The 26,477-nt window shown below is 35.4% G+C and overlaps 1 protein-coding gene across 5 annotated transcripts in view; it reads left to right on the plus strand.

The window, feature by feature from the left end:
- Positions 1 to 2,622: 2,622 nt before the first annotated feature.
- USP15 (ubiquitin specific peptidase 15) overlaps positions 2,623 to 26,477 on the plus strand; it is a 125,134-nt gene continuing 101,279 nt past the window's right edge. For 2 of the 5 annotated variants that reach the window (XM_078076207.1, XM_078076208.1), the window contains exons 1-2: positions 2,623 to 2,766; positions 22,274 to 22,401. In XM_078076207.1, the coding sequence (XP_077932333.1) occupies positions 2,678 to 2,766; positions 22,274 to 22,401 (217 nt within the window). In that variant the 5' untranslated portion in view covers positions 2,623 to 2,677. The remainder of the gene's footprint in view (positions 2,767 to 22,273; positions 22,402 to 26,477) is intronic. The other 3 variants (XM_036122876.2, XM_078076202.1, XM_078076209.1) reach the window with 2 other exon arrangements.

Genomic DNA, 26,477 nt, shown 5'->3' on the forward strand with positions numbered 1-26,477 from the left:
CCTCGACCAATTCAATGTTTATGAAAAATATCTCATTTCTCTTCATAATTGAAAGAAGCATGAGTGAAATAATCAGAATTTCCATAAATTAGTAAACTGAGGTCATTAGAAAGTTGACTGCTATAATCAAGATCAATTTCACAATATACGTAAATAAACCATTATGCTGTACGCCTTAAACTTATACAGTAATATATGTCTATTGTTTCTCAATAAAACTGGGTGGGGGGAAGATCATAAAGATTGGTAGAAAAATTAAAACTTACCCAAACTTCTAGATTCTGGAGCTAGACTTCCTGGTTTCAAATTTGTGTTCTGTCAATTGCCTCAATCCACCTCTGCGGAATAGGAATAATAATAATACCTACCTCATAGGGTTGCTGTGAGGAGCAAGTTAATATTTTAAAGTGTTTGGAACTGGTCTTGGAACTCTGTAAGTGCTTACTAAATACAATACTATAACTGTTATTTCTTTTCTGTCTCTGACGGCAACTAATTAGGTCTACAAAATGGCCTCATAAATCTGATGTATAATTCAAATTAACATTGAACTTACATCTGTAGGTCCAGTTAACTCATTGCCTTGACTGTGGTGCAAATGAAAAGCTTACTTTACTTTGTTGCATGGGTACAGGCTTCAACATTCCAAATGTGCATCTTCTTTGAAAGGAAACTGATAGAGGAGTGTGCATGAGGCATCATTTCTCAATTATGCTATAAAATGATAGAATGGTTTTGACTTCAAAGTCTATGACAATTTTTTTCACAGCTTTATTGAGATATAATGTATATACTATACAATTCATCCTGTCACCAGTAAGCAACATTAGCGTTCACTGATTGGCTCTTATATCTCAGGCAATAAACACGTATTGTTTCATTTAATCTTCATAAAAATCCTTTAAGGTAGATACTAGTATCCCTAATTTTATGAATAAACTAAAAGTTAAGTACTTTGCAGCTAGAGGTTGAGGTGAGGATTTAACCGTTGTTCGTATGGCTCCAATACTCTTCCCATATCATGCTGCCTCTCCTTGGAAAATTACTTTGTTGTATTTCAGAGGTTGGCCGGGGCGGGGGAAGAATGTGCCCTTTGATGGCACTCATGGTTAGAGAAACTAATTTTTTTAACCTGTCATAAGAAAAGCCAAATAATACAAGAAATAGCAGTAACTGGAAGCTGCTTTCAGACTCTCAAATCAAGGATGACGTGATAGTGCAAAATAGTTTTATTATGAAGAAAATAAGCAACTATGATGCTGATACACACACATCATAATGCCAGTATACACTACTTTAATTTGGAAGGGCTCAGTACTTCTTTCTAGCATAATTGCATCCATCTTTATTGCATTCCCACCAAATGAGTTAGACATTAAACATGGGGAAACGAGAGATCATGCAGGAATTCTTATCCAGTTTTTAGACTTTTCACATAATTTATATTATCCTAAAGTCAAATTTCTGGACCTCCTCATGCTTGGAAATATTTAAGCAGTTTTGCCACAATTCATTTGAAACAAATATTTAGGTGGTTCTTTTTTTTTTTTTTTTTTCTTTAGGTGGTTCTTATGTTAGGTAGCATGATGCTAACCACCAGCTGTACGGATTCAAAAAAGAAGCAGCAGCAGCAATAACAAAGATGAATCCAGTGCAGCCCAGTTAATATTTAGGGTCAGGTTTTCAAAAGGAGAGGTAATCAGTATGCTCTAGTGGACAGATAGCACGCGGGGTTTGGAACTTGGGTTATAAACTTACCTCTCCACCTACTGTGTGACCTTAGCATTTGATTTTTGAGACTCGATTTCCCCATTTGTAACATAATTGGCTACAATAAAAGCTGGTATTACTAAATAATTTTAGGTATACACACATGGGAAGATGTGTTTTAAGAAAATGTTACTCTATAACATCGAGGATAAAGGTTTCCTCGCACGTTTCCGTCCTTTTTAGTACCTGGCATTCATTATTTGGTACATACTTCACACCGTGTTCACCGAGGCACTGGAACGTGTTTTTCACTGCAGTTTAGCGTCTGGGTGTGCCTGGGGAGGCGTCACAAAGAGCCTATAAAAGGTTTCCACCTACAGCAGGAGTAGGAGGGCAGGAAGGAGCCCAAGAAGGGCACTGAGGCCAAGCGTTCGGTTTCGGATTGTTCTTTGTTTGGGCCAAAATTCACCGAGTTTAGGTTCTGCGACGAGCAAGGAAAAGACTAGTGTCTCAGAGCTGTTAAAATTTTCTGCCATAGCTTAGCCGTCCCCACGCCCCCCGCCCCACCCCACCCTCAAGCGTGAGTGAATGCGCAAATAAGGGTTTTCAGGCGCCTGTGAGAAAGAGGGAGGGGAAGGCAGAAGTCGAGGATGGACGGGGCGGTGGCACCGCTCTTGAGAGAGAGGACCGAGGGCCCCCACAAGGAAGAGTTAAAACCTGGCTGTCCCGAGCCAGAGGAGTCCAAGGCGAGATGCTGGACGCGCGGGGGCCGATTGGGGGCAGCAGACCACGGCAGCGTACTCGGTCCGCCCCCGGGACCAACTCTTGTCCCGAGGCGGCCCCCCCCCCCAACGTCTCTTTTGGTTTCGACCTGCCGACTGGGAGGGGCCGCGGGACGCCATTCCCACAATGCTCTGGGGCGTGCCGCCGCCGTCGCTGCCGCCTCCGCTACCGCTAGTGGAAGAAGATGGCGGAAGGCGGAGCGGCGGATCTGGACATCCAGCGGTCTGACATCGCGACGCTGCTCAAAACCTCGCTCCGGAAAGGGGACACCTGGTGAGAGAAAGGGGTTGAGGTGGCCGCGGTTGCGGGAGGATGATGGAGAACTGGGCGGGAACTGCGGGCTGGTGTCTTTCGCCAGTGACAGGTGCGGGCAGGTCCGGCGGCGGCCACACTGGGCAGCAGGATTTTGGCTCCTTGCGAAATGTTGGGGCAAAGATTGGACCCGAGATGAGGGCCAGGGTTCGTGGCTTGTCGGGGCGTGCTGAGAGGCTTCAGAGGAGCGGCGACGGCGACTCATACAGTTCTTTTCGTCCTCCTTCCTTCCGTAGTGCCGCTCCCACCTCAGGCCTTCCCGAATGATAGGTTATAGTCGTTCGGCGTGAGTCTCTCAATTTTTGACAGGTCCAGGTCCCGCGGCTTATCAAGATCTTACCCTCTTTCCTTCTCCAGTCATTTCCTTTCCCGGCATTGTCGGCATTCAAGTTCCTTGTTATTCTGATTCTTGTATTCTTCCGGGAGGCAGGCTGCAGGATGTTTGCGGTTCGTACTACACAGGTGGCATGTGTCAGGGCGCCACTTAAGAGAAAGAAACCCTAGTTTCCAGTTCCTTGTCAGAAGGAGGGAGAGGAGTACGGAACCTTAGGCTAATGAGAAATACCACGTGGTCTTGTGCTTTAGTGGAGGCTTGATAGAAACCGGCAGCATTTCTCTTAGAAGCGCAGCCCTTCCCTCCTGTTTGAGGGATAACGTAGGCCTGCAAAAAGTAGATAAGTCCACTTGAGGCTTAAGTCACTTGCTAATATTCAGACTTATAAAATACCAAAGGATATACTTAAAACACTGAAGGAAGTATGTGTAGTTTTTAATAATTGTCGGCCATAGTAAGTGGTACTCAGAATAACTTAAATATGTGAATATGTAACATAAAGAGCTGTTTATTAGGAAAGACAGTGTGCTTCTTTACTATAATAACAATTATTTTCATGTCCCATTGTGACCATAACAGTGGTATATAATTTACAGAGTGTTTTTTCCACGTACTCCTCTGACTTGGTGGAAGGAACATAAGATTTAGACCTAGTTAGATCACCGTTTCACCACTTAACCTGCAATATGACTTTGAGGAGAGTTAATTTAAGTCATTGTACCCCGATGTCTTCATCTATGAAATGGAAAATAATAATTTCATTGTCGGGGTTTTATCTTGGTTCAGTGGAACATTCTGAAATATTATCTGTTTATGAGATAACATAAAATTTTAGTTACTTTATTGTCACCGCCATTTACTTCTGATAAAATGCTGTAGTATTAGGACATTTTCAAGTAAGCTAGTAGATGGCAGTCTTGGGACTTGAATTTAAGTATTTTGATCTAAGTCTTGGTACTTTTTTCCTACTTTGTTAGGCTACATAGATTCTGTGTTTATATGATAAAAATCCCTAAGGATGTAAGCATACACTTGTTGCATTACAACAGAAAATATGATCTTTAGATGATTTAATAATCATTATTGTTCATGTAAGTGTGAGATGTTTATTCCTGTGCGGGAATTGGATACTTCCTAGGACACATGTTTACCTTGGTCTGTGGATTATTAAAGTTAAATTAATCCTTGCTTCCTATGTTTTGTTAAAGAACACTTAAAGATTCTTAATTCACCTAGCCTATCACCACCTCATAAAAAGATAGCTGTGGATTTCCGTAAAATAGAAATCTGTAAGTTTAAATATGGCTATTATTCGGATGGATATTCTTTTTTAATGTATGTTTTTGGTATTCTGAGTAATAATTGGTGGTGTTGACACTATGGGATGATAGGAACAGTTTGTGTATTGGGGGCATTAAACTTTGACATTTTTCAAATAAAAGTATTTTTGCTTTTTCACAAAGTTACTGTAAATCATTTTAAAGATCTGTTTTAAAGAATACAGGAAGTCCATAAATTTGAGTCTTCTCAGTGCTTTCATTTTAAAGAAAAGGAAACTGAAGCCCACATATTTAGATAACAGCAGAATGTGGAAATTTTTTTTTTTTAAGATGTATTTATTTGAGAAGGGGTGGGGAGGGGCAGTGGGGGAGAGTCCTTTTTTAAGCAGGTTCCCCACTGAGTGGGGAGCCTGACGCGGGGCTCAATCTCACGACCCTGAAAGACCCTGAGATCACGACCTCAGCTGAAACCAAGAGTCAGATGCTTAACCAACTGTGCCACCCAGGTGCCCTAGAATGTGAAAATTTTTGTCCTTGCTTGATTACCCCTCTTAGTTAAAGGAAAAAAATGCAGGAGCAGGATGGTACTGTGGATTTGCAAAAACCAATTTGGTTTATATGTAAGCCAGTTAATTTGCAATTAGGTGAAATCTGTCAAAAAAGGAAATAGTTTAGAGCAAAAGTTTGATTCAGAGTTCTAGGGAGAATAATTTGAGAAGTACACATTTCATTATGTATGCATGATTACAGAACTGGTAAAGATTTAATAATTGTTACTTGGGCTCATGTTTTTGGGACTCATTAAAACTTGTTTTTAACTTGTGAAAAAGTTATTTCTCTTTTTAATGTCTTTTTAAAAGATGTTTGGATTAGTCGTTTATGGTTATTTGGGCAAATCCAGTCCGCTATTTTATAGCTGAAATGGGCCATATGCAGATGGGACATTATCTTGGTATATGTGTGTAACCATCTTGAAAAAGACTGATGACTATTGAGAAAAAAATGGAAGGTTTAGTATAAGTTTATTCTTGAAAGCTTAATACTAATATTTGATGTTATGGTCAAGTGCCTTAAAATGAATAAACTAATGAAAATGAAACTATTTTCATTAAGTAGTTTGTAAGGACTTTTTGGATAAGGATTGTTTGATAGTTCTCTGGTAGATAACTAACACTTAGGCAATATTTGATTCTGCTTGAAAACTAGTTTCTGTTTATTTGTAAATAATGAATGATTTTTATCTGCCGACTGAGTTTCTAGAGATGAAAGTAAGTACACAAGTCTGAGATGAGGAAGAACAAACTTTATGATATGCTTAATACTAGATTTTATAGTAACAAGTCAAAATTGATGCAGGAGAGTTATACCTCTTAAAAAGGTGAGGTATGAAAGTGACACTGATCTGCATTAGAAGGAGTATAAAGTAGTCTCATAATGCTGTTTCTTAAACTGTATTTTAGCTCAAAGGAGGTATTCAGAAAACCATGAACAAGATTAAGATTGTTTGAATTTAGTAACTATAGAAATAAAGATAAAGGAACTAGAACTTGTTTAACTTAGATTGAATGAAAGATAAATTGATCTTCAGATACTTGGTGGTTTCTCTTGATGAGACAAAAGGAAAAATTATTTTAAGTACATTACATGTTAAGTATATTAGGGATAGAGGAACCTATTTAAGGGGGATGGGTAATTAAATAAATGAGTTACAAAGACAAGTTGTGGGTTAAGGAATACTCTCTTTGGAGATATAAGTAAACAGATAACTACAAATCATCAAAATCAGTGCTTTATTTCCCCGTTTTTATTAAATGTTACTCTTCTACCAGTCATTTTCACTAATTTTTTATGTATGATGTTTTAAATTTTTATGTATGTTCAATGGTATTGCATAGCTAACTTTACAAATTAAATTTTGTGTGTCATTATTGCATAAACCCTAATAACTCTAGTAGATTTAAGGTACTTCAGAGAGTAACTTTAATTTGTATTTAGAGTCATTTCAAATATGTATGGTATTTTTGTTTCAATAAATAGGCAAGGAATAGTCCATCAGATCATTGAGGTTTTCAGATTAGAAGACATTGATTCAGTTTTAGGGCTTTGCTTCGATTCCTACTCTTTTACTTAGAAATCTTCTGAGGCTTTATTTTATATGGTCTCTTATGTTTCTGTAACTTTGATTAACACTAACAGAAAATAACCTTAAAATGACAAATCAGCTCATAATGTAAAGGGACACTATTAATGTAAACTCCAAATTGTTTAGTATATACTTGTTCAAGAAATTTTTACATTATTATTACTATAAGTATTAATTTTAGTTGTGCCAAAGTGTTAACCACTAAATTAGGGTATATATCACATCATTTGCAGGAAATGAGACCAGAAAGCAAAACGGGTTTTTTTAGTGTTGGTAAATTGGTGAAAATAAGGACAGAAATAGTGACATTATTAAGGTGTATTTTTTACATTTTAGTTGCTTAAAATGTAGAAAGGCAATTTTTCCTAATTTAAGCCTTATTATAAGTTTTTAAATCACTTCTAAGTTGTTAGTGAATCCAAAATTAATGTACCTTATTTCCAGGAAGATCCAGAGCTTTTTAGTCTGTGATTTCATTTATCTCTTTCGTGACATTCAGGCTTTATTTTTTTTTTCTAAATCATACCATTTTCCCATTAGCACACGTAAGGTACTAAATAAATGTTCTTTTTACAGAATAGTTTTGTGACAAACATTAATCTTGCTCACACATACGTATAAGAAAAACTTAGTTTGTCAGGCCATGATGTGTAGTATTATATTTGAAAACACCATGTGCTAGGTACCATTTTAAGTACTTACATATGTTAACTTATTTACTCATCACTACAATTCTGGGGCACTAGAATGTGAATGTGCTGTAATTCACATTTGACAGAATAGGAATCCTAGGCTCAAGTGTTCACACCGTGATATGGGATTTGAACCCAAGTAATTGGGGCTTTAATTCAGGCCCCAAAATCACTTATTTTGAAGATGCATTTTATTTATTTATTTTTTCAAAATTTTATTTATTTATTTGACAGAGACACAGCGAGAGAGGGAACACAAGCAGGGAGAGTGAGAGAGGGAGAAGCAGGCTTCCCATGAAGCAGGGAGCCCGATGCGGGGCTGGATCCCAGGACCCTGGGATCATGACCTGAGATGAAGGCAGACTCTTAACAACTGAGCCACCCAGGCGCCCCTGAAGATGCATTTTAAAATGTAGTTCCACTTCAAAAGGAAAAAAAATGAACATTTTTTTTCTTTTTAAGTGGAATCTATTTTATATTTAGTAGCAGAATTCTACATTTTATTGCAAACTTGTGTTTTATGACTGATCAGTTTAGATATGATGGAGTATATAGAAAATCTTAACATCTTGCTTCTGGAAAGCTGTTCCAAATGCTTTATACTTATGCAGCTTTTAAAATAAGTGCTCTTATTTACCTCATTTTACAAATGTTTGATGAGTTCAGAGCTAGTTTAAATACCTGGTTTATAATGATTTAAAATACTAGATATTATCAATATCTTCTTAGTATTAGAAATGTTTTGGGGGCACCTGGGTGCCTCAATAGGTTAAGCATCCGACTTTTGATTTCAGCTCAGGTCTTGATCTCAGGGTGGTGAGATGGAGCTCTGAGTCAGGGTCCACACTCAGCGCAGAGTCTGCTTGTCCCTCTCCCTCCCCCTACTTGTTCTCTTTCTCTCTCCATCAAATACATAAATAAAATCTTTTTAAAAAATGTTTTCATGCTGTCACTACTCAAATATAATGCAAACAGTATTTCATTAAATTATTATTCCTTCTTAGTTCTTCCTATATAGAATTATTCAGCAGTTACTAAAACAGTTTTTTCTTCCTTGGCTCATTTTGGTTCGTGCCTTTTATTTTCATTTCCTCAGTTTTCACTGTAATTCATACTCTCTGTCTTATATTTTTTCTCTTAAGTCATTTCTCCATACTCTTTTTCCATCTGTTCTTTAAACAAGGGAATGTAGTTCCTTTCAGTTTTATCATCCAGTTTATACAGAAGTAACTACTAAAGAAACCTAGAGGGGCGCCTGGGTGGCTCAGTGGGTTAAGCGTCTGACTTCGGCTCAGGTCATGATCTCAGGGTCCTGGAATCGGGGAGTCTGCTTGCTTTTCCCTCTGCCTCTGCCGCTCCTCTTGCTTGTGCTCTCTCTCTCTCTCTGTCTCAAATAAATAAAATCTTAAAAAATAGATAAATTAAAAAAAAAAAAGAAACGTAGACTAAGACTGTTAGTAAGTGATCTCACTTTTGGATACAGATTAAAATGACATATCTGAAGGAATAATTAAGAACTGCTCCTCAAAAAGAAGTAAAAAAGGCCAGATTGTAATATGAGGCAGAAAACCTCTGTAGAATTAACCTGTATTTGGTTATACCTACAACACTTTTACTGCTTCCATCAGTAGGATTTTACATGGTTTCCTTATAGATCTTCCCCACAAAAGGAGGGTAATGACTACTTTTTCTTCTCCATGAGGAGGAGAGCTAGCTGTCTCTTCTCTCCTTTTAGCTTTGAGAAGACCCAGATGTTATGTGGTAATTCCTTACTGTTAAGAAAAATCGTGTAACAGTAGTAGCCGTAGAAAGGACTTCCTTTGTGAAAGAAGTCAGAGGCTCTCAGAGGCAAGTCTAAGAGTGGCTTTGAGGCCAGGCTGTTCTAAGTTTTAGAGAGCCAGTTAAATCAAAACCTGGAGCACTAGAGACAAAATTAATTACTTGAGTGAAAAGATCAAGTTCCTTGAGTAAAATTTTACACAAAAAAATTAAGAATAAGGGTGAAATGATCTGATCATGGTAAAAGAGAGCTGATAATTTGGGTTGCTTTATATTGTTTAACAGCATGTTTTAACAAATTTATATTCACAAATTTGAATGGATTTCAAGCTGTAGAAACTTAATTCTCTGGAGAGGTATAGTTAAGTAGTTACATGTACCATATAGTTATGGTGATGGTTAAAAAATTACTACATGTTAAGAGCTTTACACATATATGAAATAAGTGATAGTATTCTCATTTTACAGATACAAAAACTGAGGTATAGAGTTATATGTACATAGTCACATGCTTGGGTCAGTGATAGAGCAGAGATTCTAACCTAGACAGTCAACTCGAAAGCCTGCGTTTTAAACTATATTGCTTGCCTGTGAGTGATAGAGCCATACCCATATTATGGAAGCAACTTTTTGAGAGATGAATACTTTGAAGTTTTAAAATCAGGCAGTGATCGCTTTGGCATATTAAAGATAGCATTTTCATCTGTTATCATTTGAGGAGCCTATAGGATTTTCTGAGGCTTTCTCCTTGGTTTAGCATTCTAGTCTTAGCAGTCTTATTTCTAATTAATGTAGCTCTGCTTTGATACTGATGGTTGGTTCCCATTTCTTGAAAATTATTTACTCATTTCTGCCTCATAGGGCATTATACATCATTCATATTATTTCAAATACAGTTTACTAATTCCTGACCTTCACTTACTTCAAAACCTAGCTCAACACCAATCTCTGGGGGTGGCTGGATGGCTCAGTTGGTTAAGTGTCTGCCTTCGGCTCAGGTCATGATCCCAGGGTCCTGGGATCAAGCCCTACATTGGGCTCCTTGGTCAGTGGGAAGTCTGCTTCTCCCTCTCCCACTGCCCTGTTCTCTCTCTTTCTCTCTCTCTCTCATTCTTGTGCGCACGCACTCTCTCTAATAAATAAAATATTAAAAAAAAACCAATCTCTGTAAAATCATCCTATTAATCTCATCCAGATATATGTCCTTCCACTCTTAAAAAAAAAAAATAACAGCTTTATTGTGATGTAATTCACATATTGTACAATTTTCCACTTAAAATACACAGTTTACTGGGTTTTGGTATACTCACAGAATTGTGCAACCATTACTTCAATCAATATTGGAATATTTTTTATCACCCCCCCCAAAATCCTCCATACCTATTAGCCGTCCCCTGCTTCCCCCAATTTCTCTTCAGATCCCCCTGCTCTAGGCAGTTAATCTACTTTTAGTTCTATAGATTTGGCAATTTTGGATATTTCATATAAATGGAATCATATATGTGATTTTTGTGTCTGGCTTCTTTCATGAAGTATTAGTACTTCATTTCTTTTTATTACTGAATAATATTCCATTGTATAGATAATATACCACATTGAATTCATCCCTTCATCAGTTGATGGACATTTGGGTTCACATTTTTGGCCCTTATGAATAATCTTGCTATGAACAATTCATGTGCAAGTTTTTGTGTAGACATAACTTTTTGTTATATGTACATACATACTTTTGTTTGTGTAGACATAACTGATTTGTCTTGAGTATATACCGAGGAGTGGAATTCCTGGGTGTTTAATTTTTTAAGGAACTGATAGGCTTTTTTCAAAGGTGGGTGCAGCATTTTACATTGCCATCAACAGTGTATGAGGGTTCCAGTTTTTCCACATCCTTGACTGTGCTTGTTAATGTCTTTTTTTGATTACAACCATCTTAGCATATGTAAAGCGGTATCTCATTGTAGTTTTGACTTGCATTTTCCTAACGGCTAATGATGTTGCACATCTTTTCATATGTGCATATTGGCTGTTTGTATACCTTCTTTGGCAAAATGTTTACCTAGATCCTTTGCCCATTTTTAAATTAGATTATTTGTCTTTGTATTATTGAGTTTTAAGAGTTTATGTATTCTAGACACAAATCCCTTTTCAGAGAGATGATTTGCAAAATTTTCTCCCTTTCTATGGCTTTTCTTTTCATTTTCACAATCTTACTTGGCCTCCTTCCTGAGTTCCTTTTTTGTCTTAGTTTAGATGTAAAAAGAGGTCATAAAAATTAGTTCCTGCTAACTGATGAATTTAATGTGCAAAGTAGAAAATAGGTTGGAAATGCTTGAAATTTAAAATGAAGATATAAAGAGATTAATCAAGCCAAAACACATGTTTTTCTGAAATTGTGTGCTACATTGGATTAGGCTGAAATACTTGTGTATTTTCTTAGTTGTAGAAGAATGTTTTATATCTACTTTGCAGAGAAAAAGGTAGGATTTTAAGAAATAAATGATGTTATATATATGTCATATTAGGAAATTAAGCAGGAATTGCCTATCTAAAAGTTGTAAGTATAAATGTACTAATCAAAAAAGAAAAGAAAGAACTATGCATTCATTAGCTCTATGATTTCTTAAATGCAGCTGCTGAGATATCCGCATTCTCCATACTGCTTTTAAACTCCTTTATGTCTAGGGCTGTTTCTCAATCATTTATTGGCCTGTATATATCTTTCCTTCAGTTTGCTTTTGGTGTGTATAAAAATAGTATAAACTTTTAGAACTCTCCTATCTTTACCCCACCACCACCAAAAAAAGAAAAAGAAGAAGAAGAAAAGGAAAAAAAGAAAATTTGGCCTTTTTAGTTGTTATAGTAGCTTTTCAACATTTGAGGACTGTCTTAAAATTGACTCAAATTTGTGTGGGGTCCTAAAATTGACCTATCTTCTCTGGAGCCATTGAAAACTATTCTGTCCTGACCACAATATAAATTGTCTTTCTTGATGCCTTCAGAATATTTAGCACCGTATAATTTAGACCTTTTTTTTTTTTTAAGATTTTATTTATTTATTTGACAGAGAGATAGAGAGCACAAGTAGGCAGAGAGGCAGGCAGAGGGAAAGGGAGAAGCAGGCTCCCCGCAGAGCAGGAAGCCTGATGCGAGACTCAGTCCCAGGACCCCGGGGTCATGACCTGAGCCGAAGGCAGCAGCTCAACGGACTGAGCCACCCAGGAGCCCCTAATTTAGACCTTTTTGAAGTACTTGTAGCTTTATGTGAGTTTTTATTTACTAAACATTTGATTTGTGATCCTCCCAGTAATCCTTTGAGGTATTCCCAGTGGTCTTCATGAAATGTAAATCAAATCTTATCTCTTCCCTGCTAAAAATCTTAGAGTGGCTTTCCATTACACTTAGGATAAAATCCTTACCATTACCTTAAAGACATTGTATAGTCTCGGTCCAGTCTACCTCTTTAGCCTTATGTAGCATTTCTTATCCCCTTGTCATAAACTCCAACATCATTTAGTCAGTTCCTCCAAGATAACAAACTCCCAAAGTTCTGGTCCTTGCACATGCTGTTCCTTCAGTCTAGATAGCGTTTTTCTTCTTCCTGAGACAACTCGTATTCATATGCTAAAATGTTAGGTTTTCAAAGAGGCTTTCCTTTATTCCTAATAGGGACCCCTTTATATGCTTTCATAATTTCCTGTTTCCCTTCACAGCACTCACCACAATATTTTACTACATATGTTAACTACTTAATATCTCTCTCCTCCACTGGATTCTGAATTCCATGAACATAGGGACCTTGGCTATTTTGCTAGCCATCTATTCATATGGAATAGTATATACATAGTAGATCTTAAGTATTTATTGAGTTAATGAATCAATTACCATTTCTAAGATGAACAGGCTAAAGGTTTTAGCACTAACTTCTCTAAAAACCTCACAGCAAGTAACGTTAGAAAGAGGATGTTGGAAAAAAAGAAGAAAAGAAAGTGGATTTTGGCCTAGTACTTTTTTTTTTTAGTATAGTTGACAATTCTATACATTATGCTTTGGTTACCGCAAGTGTGTAGGTACTATCTGTCACCATACAACACTGTTGCAATATCATTGACCATATTCCCTATGCTGTACCTTTTATTCCCATGATTTATTTATTCTATAACTGGAAGCCTGTATCTCGCACTTCCCTTCACCCATTTTGCCCATCCCACCACCACTAGATGTTTTCAATAGTATGTCATTAAATGAGAGAATTAATCTTAGTGCTTCCGTCTGGCAACCATCAGTGTATTCTCTGAATTTATAGATTTGATTTTGCTTTTTGTTTATTCATTTGTTTTTTAGATTCCATGTATAAGTAGAATCATACAGTATTTGTCTTTCTTAATTTGACTTATTTCACTTAACATAAGTAGCCTAGTACTTTTTCTGTAGTAAATTTAGTATATCTAGTAAATTTAGTATATTTACTCCAGTCTGATTTCAGGAGGTAAGAAAATTTGTAAGCGAAATTAATCATGAAAACAAATTGAAATTAAGTGTGAAAAAAAAATTCATCCACAGTTTAGTTTACCACCATTCTAGAAAACTTCCTAAAAGAAAGATGGTGTTCACTTTTTGTGTACTCTTAATTGACGTGAAAATAAGACTCTCATATGGGTGTAGTGGCAAAGATCTAACATTTACCAAAGATGTTTATGTTCCACTTTGAAAATACTTATTTTCTTCATAAGTAAAATGGATAATAGTTACTAAAACATGCCTTTTGAATAAGTATTTCAGTTCTTAATTATAGCTTGGTAATAACATTTTGATATTCTTCTGTTTCACTTTTTGCAGAGAATCCTTACTGTTTCATAAAGAGGGGGATAGTATATGATTTTAGTAAGAATCTGTTACATCTTTAAGTCTTTGTTAAGTAAATGGGATTTATAGTAAAGTTTAACATAGTAAAAAAAAAAGAAGCATTGAATTTAGAGTTGGAAAACCAGAGTGTTTTGAAAACGGGCCCTGCATTACTCACTTAATAGAGTTGTGTTTCATTGATAAGTCACATATTCTGAGTTTTGGTTTCCCCAACAACTGAATAAAAAAAGGAAGGAAAAAAAAGAGGTTACTGTAACTATAAACTAACATGAAAACACTTTATACAAATCTTTTTATAAAGCATTTATATTTTGTTATTAAAATTAAAATTCTGATTTAAATAGTAACATGTTCATATTTATGTCTTTAAAATGTCTGTGGCAGCAGAATGTAGGGCAAATTGGAAGCAGTAAACTTAAAGAGGAGAGATAAGTTGGGCAGCCATTGCAATAATCTATGCCACTAAAAAATAATAGGGAAGGGAGGTACAGAACTAAAGTACTTTTTTGAAGGTACTTGGTTACTAGATGTTATGGGGTGAGGGAAGGAGGAATACAGGATAATATTTTGCTTTCTGGCTTGGGAAATTAAATTATTTATGATATTTATTAAAGGACCCCTAGAGAAGGAGTAAATATAAAGGTGTGAAAATGATTAATGAGGTTGGAATGTATGAAAAATCCAAGTTGACATGGACCAGTAGGAATTGGAAGTATTTAAAGATGTGAAGACTGGCCCTGGGATGCAGATTTTGGAATCATTGGTATGAATTAAAATATCGGGGGCACCTGGGTGGCTCAGTAGGTTGAGCGTCTGCCTTCGGCTCAGGTCATGATCCCAGTGTCCTGGGGTTGAGCCCCACATCTGGCTCCCTGCTCCGCGGGAAGCCTGCTTCTCCCTCTCCCACTCCCCCTGCTTGTGTTCCCTCTCTTGCTGTGTCTCTCTCTGTCAAAAAAATAAATAAAATCTTAAAAATATATATATCATTGGAGAGTATGAAGAGAGAAGAAATTAGCAACTCTGTGAAGAGAAGGTTGCAAAAAAAAAAAAAAAAAAGAATAAGAAGAGTATCCCTACACTCTCTTCCAAAAAAAAAAGGGTAGAATCACATAGTTTAAAAAGAATTGATGAGGTACATAAAATTATGAATCCTTTGGATTTGTGATAAATTTTTGAGGGTTCTTTGGGGTAGGAAGACCTCTTGTACTAGGTTGAAGAGTAAGTGAGGGTTGAAGAGTAGAAACTTAAGCTTGGCTGTAAGAACAAGTCAGAGAAATGGGAGTAGATAGAGAAGGAAATGAGTGTGAGAGTTGGGAGGTGATATGGGGGAAAAGGGTGAAAGAATTGTCCCTGTTTACATGCTGAGTGGGGAAAAAAAAAAAAAAGACACACCAGGAGAAACAAGAGTAGGGGCTGTTAATGGGGTAAGCCTCTAAGGAGGCAGAAGGAAATTAAATCCAAAGCATAGGAACAAAAATAATTAGCCTTGGATGTAAGGAGGGTTACATCCTTCACTAATTTATGAAGGAATCAGGTAAGATTAAGGTGGGGAGCAGGAGGGTTGGACAGAAAGTAGGGGCTTCTAACTTCCTCAAAAAGTAGGGCAGCAAGGTTGTCTATTCAGCCTAATGGGTGAGAGATTGGCAAAAGTTTTGAAATTACTGGAAATGGAGAAGGCTATCTGGAGATATGCTGGAGGATTGTGGGTCATCTCTGAAGGATTTGAGAGATTGAAGACCATAAACCTTTATCTCCATGAGATTTTCTTTACTAATTTTTGAACCCAGATAATATTAACATTAGGATAAAAATTTTTCATATTGGTGTACTAGTGTGTGAGAATCATGGTTAATGCAAGTGTGAGGCACTCATAAATTCCTTGTAACCCACTGAAACAGAGGGAAATTGTAGTAATTAAGCTACAGCCAGAGGCCGCGATCATAAATAAAGTAATCTTGATCATATTTTGGTACATGTACTTCATGGCTTTTTATATGGGAACACAGACACATGGCTCAGTATTATTCAGAAATATTTCACCTTTGGTCTCATCTATAAGGCATAGATTCCTTTGTGCAAGAAACTTAAATTGTTGCATTTGTCACAAAGCAATTAATTACTCTTCTGTACTTTGGGCTCTCTGGATATTTGTGGATTAGTATTTAGATGAATTTTAGATGGTTGCAAATCTATAATGTAAATACTTCATACTAAGACTTAAATCAGCTTAAGATCAGTATATGTGTCAATTGTAGGATTTTTTGTTTTGCTTATATTATCTTCCCTGATATCAAGGGTTATAATCTGTACTTTCTGGTTTTTATGTGCTTTTTTTTTTCTTTTGAGATGTCACACAATCATTTCTGCTTTTCTGGTTTACTTACTGGTTGCTCTAGTTACCAAAAAGAAATAATTTCTTGAGAATGAATATATTATTATATATCAGAAACATAATTTGATAAATTTAGAAATAATCAAATCATGCTTTTTCCAAAGAAAATTCTCTAAAGCTTATGTAAATTTTTTATTAAAATTTAATGCTAATTCATGTTTGGAAGAGATAAGACAAAAAATAAATAGAGATAACATAAACCTACAAATTTCTTTCAAAAATACATAGTAAAACAAACTGCATTTTGTACATTTTGCTATACATATTTTTATCCCAATTAAAAAAAAAAACCTAAGGGGGCGCCTGAGTGGCTCAGTCAGTTAAGCGCCGGACTCTTGGTTTCGGCTCAGGTTATGATCTCAGGGTCCTGGGATTGAGCCTCACATTGACCTTCACACAGTGTAGAGTCTACTTGTCCCTCTCCTTCCCCCTCTGTGCGCCTCCCCCGAATAAATAAAATCTTAAAAAAAAAAAACCTAAGTTGTATTTATAATTACTTATTTTTATGCTTGAAATGTCTTTTCATTTGTTGACTGTCACTTAACTTTATCAGTTTTGACCTCAACATTCAATCTATACATTTGACTCCACTTCATTTTTGTCCGTGTATATATAAACTATTATCCTATATTAAGTAGAAAATATTAATCATATTTAATGTAATATTTCAGGAAGAGAGAAGAGTATAAAGAAAAGTATAACAAAATATTTATGCACACATATCTTAGTTTAAAAAAAGTAAAATATTACAAAAACAGTTGAATGTCCCTGTGTATGTTTCCCTAATCCCATTACTTTCCCTCCGTTGCCAGAGGGAGCCACCATCCTGAAACAGATTTTTATTATAATTTTAAATTATTTATATGTTATTTTATTTAGTTTTATAATTAAATTATTGAATTATTTTATGTATATATTTTAATATATATGCGTGGATTGCAAATAGTATATACTGTTTGTGGCATGTTTTTAAATTTTCTGTAAACTGTGCATCTGTTATCTTTATATATTTATGTTATATTACATGTGTCCTTTTGCAATTTTTTTTTGTTCAACATTGTAGTTTTGAGATTTATCCTTAACGCATGTAGTTGTATTTTTCATTATAATTTTTGTGTAGTATTTTTGGGTATGAATAATGGATATTAGGTTTTTTTCCACCTTTTCATTGTTACAAATTATGCTGCACAATATATTCTTATAGTTGTAATTTTGTAAATATATACGAGAGTTTCTGTAGGGTAAAACTTAGCAATGGCAATACATGATTGTATGGCATGTACATCTTTATTCTTAAAAGATTATGTTGCCAAACTACCATCCTAAGTGAAGGTTCTAGTTTATTCCCCCTTTGGCAGTATACAAGTTCCTATTACTGTACATCTTTTCTACAACTTGATATTGTTGACACATGTGCACATGCTTATGTTCACCAGTTTCATGAGATGATATGGTATGGTGTTTGTATTTTTCCCATTGCTAATGGGATTTAGCATCTTCTCATATGTATAGAGGCCATTCTGATTTTTTCTTCTGTGAATTGCTTTTTTTCCCTATTAAATTTTTTTTTAAAATTTATTAACTTAAAGGAGTTCTTCATATATTCTAATCCTTTGTCAGTTATCTGGAGTATATGTATCTACTCTAGTCTGTATTTTCTCTCTTTACTTGGTGGTGTCTTTGTTGAATGGTAGCCTTTCGTTTTAACCTTGGCAAGTTTATCAGTCTTTATCTTTAAGGTTTTTGCTTTTTGTCTTAACTCTTGTATATTCTAAGGTAATGAGGATTTTCTCATATCTTTTTTAAAAAAATTGTACTTTTACTTTCACATTTACATTTTTAATCCAACTATAACTTATTTTTGTACAGTTCTGCTGTAACATAGCATGTGTTCCTAAAAACCACCATGTTATATGCAAAATCATGCAATAAAAAACACAGGGCATATGGGAAAAATGGGGTTGGGACACAGCACTCAAAAACTTTGTCAGAGAAACATTAAAAACATAATAAAAATGGTAGCACAGTTTTACATATGTTAAATGGTTAAGAAATACATAACTACCACAATAAATATGACATTTTATTTTGAAAAGGATAAAGTTAACTTGTAGAAAGAAGTACGATTTAAAGGGTTGCAGCTTGAATTATTGCAAAGTGGTGGAAGGAAAGTTTTCTTAAATCTGCCAAGAAGTTGTAACAGAAGATGTGGGGAGTGTGACTCATAACACACTTGAAGATGTTTGAATTGTTGGGGGTGCCTGAGTGGCTCAGTCAGTTGACTCTTGATTTTGGCTCCGGTCATGATCTCAGGGTCGTGAAATTGAGCCCCACATTGGCTCTGTGCTGGCGTAGAGCCTGCTTAAGATTCTCTCTCTCCCTCTTCCTCTGCATTCCCCCTCTTAAAAATTACAACGTTTGAAGTGTGTGTGTTTTGTGCATTCCTATATGGTTCAGTACAGCTGAGTAGTTTTCTACATTCACCTTGTGTTTGTTTCAGTTAGGACTACAGTAAAGCAAGCTAGGCACTTAGGGGGCAGAATTTAAGGAGGCGCTTCCTGTTAGGGTTCCTAGGCATCTCGTTTGCCTCACCTTAGTCCTGGCCCTGCTTGTGGATTCAAGTAGTGCTTGAGCATGTACTGAAATTTGTGTTATTGTTCCCTAATATACCAATCATGTTTAACATATTCAAGTTTTCAAAACAAGCATTAGAGTAGAACTGACTGCATATGTGAGGTAAAGCTCTATTTTTTTCCCATATACTTAGCTAGATCATTTCCCACTAATTCATAATGATGCTTTTGGTGTATATCATAGTTCCCCATATACATGAATCCAATTCTTGTTTCTTTGTGCTGTTTTCATTGGTCTTTTTTGCTTCTTCCTGTGCCAGTATCACATTTTTTAATCACAGGTCTCGCACTAACTTTGTAACCTTGGTCAAGTTATTCCTGTGTGCCTATGATTATAATAGTACCTACATTATTGGGTAGTTAAAGGAATAAATGAACCAATATATTAAAGTGCTTAGAAATATGCACCTAGCCCAAGAGTAAAGCTCACATGTTAGTTATTTTGTTATTAAAAGTAATTTCTTTAACTTAATAAGCAGTCTTGATATCTTGTAGCCTGATTTTGCCATCTTATTTCTCCTTTTCCATACTGTTTGAAAGGAAGTGGGAAAGGCTTATGGGAGGATTCCCTGAGAAAGTGACATGTAGGCTGTCTGAAAGATTATAGGAATTAAATAGATGTTGGGAGCAATAGGAGCATAGTCTAGGCAGATGGAGCCATAAGGCCAAAAATGGAGTGTCTAGTAACTGAAAGAAGGTTATTGTAGTTACATCTCAGCAAAGAAAAATGGTACCAGTTGAGACGAGACAGGCAGGAGTAGATAGATCATGCAAAACCAGGTAGGCGATGTTAAGGATTTTAGACTTCATCTTACGATCATAGTTATAACTGTTTATAAAGACTGTTATTTCATGCCTTTTATTCTTTCTTAGAGGTCTAAGAATAAAAGTCATGAAATATCAGTCTTTACAAATAGTTATAGCTATTTTAAAAAAACAAAAACAAAAAACCTTGAGAGCTATAAAATTGGCCCTATCTGGATCCTAATAGCATACCAAGGATTAAGAGTGCTGTTGAGAATGTGTAAGTCGGGTCTTTGTTCACTTACTTGTAATCTTTGAGAACTATTGATTCTGTTGTAGGCTTTTACCAGTTCAAATTGAAGATTCTTACGTTTTGGCAGATTCACAGATTAGGGGTAGAGTTTTTACAACAAATCTATGTAAATGTCTTAAAATAAAATTTTTTTATTTAGTTCACTTCATTTAATATTGTTGTCTTTATTGAGTACACGTAAGAAGTCTACATATTATTTCTGTAATAGATGTTTCTGTTTTTTTCCTATATTTCCCCTCATGGTTCATTACCACAAAATTCTACAAATAAGATATAGGCGGCCTGTAATAGAAATATGATGGTCTTTTCAGTTGAAAGCAGATAAATATCCATCAAGTACAAGAGTCTCCTCTCATAATAGTATCATTATACACGAAGTAGTCACTTCAAGATCTAGGAAAGAGAGTTGAACTAGAAATATTATAGCAACAGATGAATACTACCCAGTGCAAACCTCTACCATACAGTAGAGGATTTATTAAATACTTTGGGAGATAAAACCCCATCTTTTAGAAATATATTTTAAATAAATATAAATAGAATTTTGATAGTATTTCCAAAATAGTTTTAATGTCAGTTTTATAAATCACATTGTTATTTATAGTGTTACTGTTAATCAATAAATTCAACACAATTCCAATCAAAATCTTAATCGTATTTTTTGCGGGACTTGATAAACTGACTCTAAAATTCATGTGGAAGAACAAATGGCCAAGAACAGTTAAGGCAATTTGCAACAACACCAAGCTGGGGGAACTTGCCCTAAAAAAGAAATCAAGGTTAAAGTAATAAAGATAATATCAAATTGGCATAATGATAAAAACAAAAATAGATGGAACAGAGGAAAGGCCACATAGTATGACATTAATTTGCAAAGAAAGCAAATGAAATGTCTGAATATTTTGTTTAAATCGCAGGAGGGAGTCTAAAAAATTTTTAGTGGATGATAAATACTTAAGTATAATTTTCTTTATTTAATATGTAAAGTTATTGCTGATTTAATCTCTTTATTTTAAAAATAGGGTTTTCCTAAGACTTAGTCTCTGAACTTTTTTTCTTCATAAGTCTCAAATTCTACAATTTGGGGGCTGAATTTCAGTTACATAATCGTGACAGTAGGTTTGGAGTACTAGTGTATAGATAATTCTGCAGTACCCACTTTAAGGAAATTAAACTGCTGATGAATATTCTCTAGGAATTGTGGGATTTTGTTAGATTGGTGCCTTTGCTTCAAACAAATAACTGTATAACTGTAGGATTTCATTCCTATACTTAGTGCTGTGTGTAGTAAGCACAGATATATTAGAATGGTCTCCAAAAACACTTGATTACCTATGTTAGTACACATGTGGGCTTTTAAACATCTTGTTAACCTTTACTTTTGATTTTGTTTGTGATTGAACCTGGTTAAGTATGGGAAAATATTCCTGGAAAAGAATTTAAAATAATTACGAGTCCATGGCAAAGCAGTATTTCATAGTGGGTATAATATAGTCAGAATAAATTTGTAAAGTTTTTTAAGTTTATGAGCTTTCTTTACTAGAGCACCATTATTTTACTTTTTCTGTCACTGGTCATCTGATGAGAAGCCAGTTCGTAGGTACTTGAAAATAAGATGAATATAGTTTCAGTAATGCTTACAGTGCTTGGTGTACCACACTTTTGAAACCAATCAAAAAAAAATCTATCCTGCCTGCCCCAGCAGATTTTATGAGAAATAGGTGGAGGCAGTATTGTTGTTATTAATTTTTGTTGGTAAAGAAGCTAACTAAAGTTTTTAAAAATTTATTATTACAATTATTATAATTGGTCTTGCAAACCTTTAATAATCCACTTTCCTTATCCCCAGAAAGAGAGAGTAAAATATATAAAATAAACCTACTGTCTTTGTAAGTTTTTTGCAAAAGAACCATTTTGGTATTTCTTTATATTTTGCCATGTTGTACTTTAAAATTTTGTTTTGATTCATATAATTCCCATTTGAATTTTTGTTAAGTTGTCAAATATTTTATGGAATAGCTATTGCATTTTCTAAGAGGTACTGTTAAGGATTTTTTTTTTTAATGTGTATGTCAATACTTGTCTTCATTAGTACGTATTTATAGAACAATAGAAATAACACTGTATAAGTGAAATTTTTTTTTCTAGATTGTAAGTCACATTACAGTTATTCTCAATAATCCTTTGAAGTAGGCATGTACTATAATATAAAATGAAATATCAAAAATAGATAGCTTCTCTGCTATTCCTATCGTTACAGGTATTTTCCTTTACTGATTTCTTTTCTTTTTTTAGGTACCTAGTCGATAGTCGCTGGTTCAAACAGTGGAAAAAATATGTTGGCTTTGACAGTTGGGACAAATACCAGATGGGAGATCAAAATGTATATCCTGGACCCATTGATAACTCTGGACTTCTCAAAGGTCATTATTTCCTTTCTTCAGTCAGGTTGTAAATGTGTTCATTTGAATATATTATAGTCAATTATGTAATAGGGAAAATGTTAATGTAAATAAATTAGAAAATTTTCTTTGTATTATAGATTTGACCTAATGAACTCAGATTATTCTGTCATAATTAGTTATTACTCTGTATCATGACAAATTTTTTCATTTATCATGTAAGAAAGGTTTATTATTGTTTAACCCTTTAAGTGAAGAATGTCAGAAAGCACTATCTTATTATTTGGGGGAAATGCTGTATTGTTACTGTTTTTCCTAATGGACACATGACTTTCTTTTTAAGTTGCGGAGCATTGATATATGTTTACATTCTTGGAATTTTGCAGCAGTCTTCTACAACCCTCACTACTTACCAGTCTTCTATACCTCTCATTACACTTGAAGAGAATAAAACATAAGTACCAGAACTTCCATTTCTGGCCAAGATGGAGTAAGAGGGACTAGATTTACTCTTCCACCTGAGCATACTAAAACCTTGACAGAATATATAAAATAACTGTTCTCAAAACATTGGATATCAGGCAACAAAGAATAGTGATCCTTGAGAGATAGGAAACGAGGTAAGCTGTATGATTGCCTCAGCTTACTGCATTGATAGAATGTTCAAGACAAGGCACAGAAGAGGAAACCCATTGTAGAGCCTGGCAATCTCCCTCAGTGAGGAAAGAGTTTGGAATCCAGGTAGACCCCGCCACCAGAGTTTTCAGGGCAGAGTACAGATAGGAATGACCAGCAAAAAGAGACAGAGGAGACAGAGAGACACCTAGAGATATACAGAGGGTCTCTCTCAAGTCTTCAGGTGAGTGTTGATCAAGCTCATGTATGTGAGGGGGCTGCCCAAGGCCAGGGGAAGAACCACCCAAAAGAATTAGAGGGAACAGTCATTGGGGCTAATTTAGAACCAAGAATAACGTGTTCATAGCAGTTAGAGTGGAAAACCTTATAATTCATGGAGTATACTACTGAGAACAGTTTTGCCACTGTAATTGGGCAAAATTAATCCTTCTATCCTTCTAATCTGAAAGTGTCAAACTTTACATCTTAGAACAAAATGCAAAAATACTTTGAGGGATACAAAAATATCCAGCATCCAATCAACAAGATAAAATTTGTAATGTCTCAGATCCAACCAAATATTACCTGGCATGCAAAGAAGCAGAAAAATATGACACATAATGAGGAGAAATGTCAGTGTTTAAAAAAAATGTTTAAGTAGAAAAAATGAACAAATGAAACAAATACAAAAGAGCAAGATGGTAGATTTAGATTATTCTTTATGAATAATCACATTAAATGTAATAACCCCAATTAGAGGTAGAGATTGGATAAAAAATAAGACATAACTATGGGGATGCCTGGGTGGCTCAGTTGGTTAAGCGTCTGCCTTCAGCTCAGGTCATGATCCCAGGGTCCTGGGATCGAGTTCTGCACTGGGCTCCTTGCTCAGCAGGGAGCCTGCTTCTCCTTCTGCCTGCCGCTCCTTCTGCTTGTGCATGCTCCCTCTCTCTCTCTTGCTGGCAAATAAATAAAATCTTAAATAAAAAGACATAACTATGCACTGTCTACAAGAAAGCCCCCCTTTTAATATAAAGATACAAATGGATTAAAAGAAATTGAAAAAGGTATGCCATGTTATGGTAAGCAGAATTCTAAGACTGACTCCCAGTGACTGTCTTTCTTTATAATCATCTCCCCCTTTGAATATGGGTAGAGCCTGTGAATAGGATGAGATATCATTCCCATGATTATTTATGTTGTATGGCAAAGGGAGATTATTCCAGTGGTTTTAATCTAATCACAAATGCCCTTTAAAAGCAGACTGTTTTCTAGCTGGTGGCAGAAGTCAGAGATTTAAAGCATGAGAAGTACTTAGTGCATCGCTGCTGGTCTGACAATGGAAGAGGCCTTGTGACAAGGAAGGTAGGCATCCTCTAGGAACAGAAAGAGACATGGCCCACAGCCAGCAAGGAAACAGACCATCTCAGACCTGGCACCATGAAAAACTGAATTCTGCCAACAATCTGAATGGACTAGGAAGCAGATTCTTCCCCAGAGTCTTTAGATAGGAGATCATCCCATCTGACATCTTGATTTCTGCTTATGAGCCCTAAGTAGAGGATCCAGTTGAGCCCACCTGAACTTGTAACCCATAAAATTGTGAGATTGTAAATAAGTATTGTTTTCAGGGTGCCTGGGTGGTACAGTTGGCTAAGCGTTTGACTCGAGGTTTCGGCTCAGGTTGTGATCTCAGGGTTGTGAGATCAAGCCCCGTGTTGGGTTCCTACACTCAGCGCAGAGTCTGCTTAAGACACTCTCTCCCTCTCATCTGCCACCCACAACTCTCTAAATAAATAAATAAATAAATAAATCTCTTTTTTTAAGGTATTGTTAGCCCCTGCATTAGTTTGTTATGCAGCAAATAGAAAAGTAATACATGTGCTAATACTAATCAAAAAAAAGCTGCAGTGGCTCTATTATATAATTATATAATATATGAGTATATAAATAAAATGAGAGTCTCAAATCAGTGATGTTGGTTTTTAAGAAACTAAGAAAGAACAAATTAAACCTAAAGTAAACAGAAGAAAGGAAAGAAGAAAGAAGAAAAATAAGTTCAGAACAGAAATTAGAGAAGAGAAAAATAGAGAAAATCAATGAACCCAAAAGCTGGTTCTACTCAAAACGAATATAATATGATGTGTTGGTTATAAAAAAGAAAATATAAACTGGTTCTTTGTGAAAACAATAAAATTGATCCATGTCTAGTTTGGTCACAAGAAAAAGAGGAAAGACACAATTACCAGTATCAGGAACATGAGAGACATAATATCAGTATGGAATCCACAAATATTAAGAAGACAATAAAGGAATATTATGAACTTTATGCCATTAAATTCAGTAAATTAGATAAAAACTACCAAAGCTCATTCCAAAAGAATAGATTGCCTGAGTAGCCCTGTGTCAAGTACAGAAATTGTTTAACATTTTTCACACAAAAAAACATCATCAGATCCAAATAGTGCCACTGGTGAATTCCACCAAATATTTAAGGGAGAAGTAATACCTATTTTACAAAACTCTTCCAGAAAATTGGGAGATAGTATTTCCCAACTCATGCTGTGAAACCATCATTACCTTGATACCAAAATCTTACAGAGACATTTTAAGAAAACACTAGACCAATATCTTGTCTGAAAAGAAGTTTAGTAAATCAAGTCCAACAATGAAAAGGATATATATGTCATATAGAAATATATATTTAAAAGGTAACATATCATGTAAGATAAAAGAGTAAAATAGAAAGAAACGTCCTTATCTTCATAATGGGCATCTATGAAAAACCTGCAGGTGACATGAAAAAGGCAAGGGTGTCCACTCAGCTCTTCAGCTGGCATTACTGGAGGTGTTCTACCCAATGCAGTAGGCAAGAAGAAGAGATAAAAAGCATACAGATTGTATAGGAAGAAGTAATAAATCTGCTTTATTCATAGACAGCTATGTCCATGTAGAAAATTAGATTGAATCTACAAAAAAAAAAAAAAAGCTTCTAGGGGCGCCTGGGTGGCTTGGTCAGTTAAGCGTCTGCCTTCGGCTCAGGTCATGATCTCAGGGTTCTGGGATCAGGCCCTGCGTCCGGCTCCCTCCTGAACAGGAGGAATCTGATTCTCCCTCTCCTTCTGCCCCTACCCGCTGCTTGTGTACTCTCTTCCTCTCTCTCACACTCACTCTCACTCAAATAAATAAAATCTTAAAAAAAAAAAAAGTTTCCAAGGACTAATAAATGAGATTGTTTTATGGGATATAAGATCATTATTTAAAAACCCAATTGTATTTTTATATGCTAACAACGAACTAGCATGAATAGAAATTTTAAAAATACATTTTATGGTAACATCAAAAAATATAAAATATGGATAAATCTGACAAAATATGTGTAAGACCTATACACTGAAAACTAGAAGACATTGCTGATAGAAATTAAAACCTAAATAAAGAGAGGGATCCTGTTGGTGGATCTGAAGACTCAATATTGTTAA

Source organism: Halichoerus grypus, chromosome 6, assembly GCF_964656455.1.
Source record: "Halichoerus grypus chromosome 6, mHalGry1.hap1.1, whole genome shotgun sequence".
In the NCBI taxonomy this organism is placed as follows: domain Eukaryota; kingdom Metazoa; phylum Chordata; class Mammalia; order Carnivora; family Phocidae; genus Halichoerus; species Halichoerus grypus.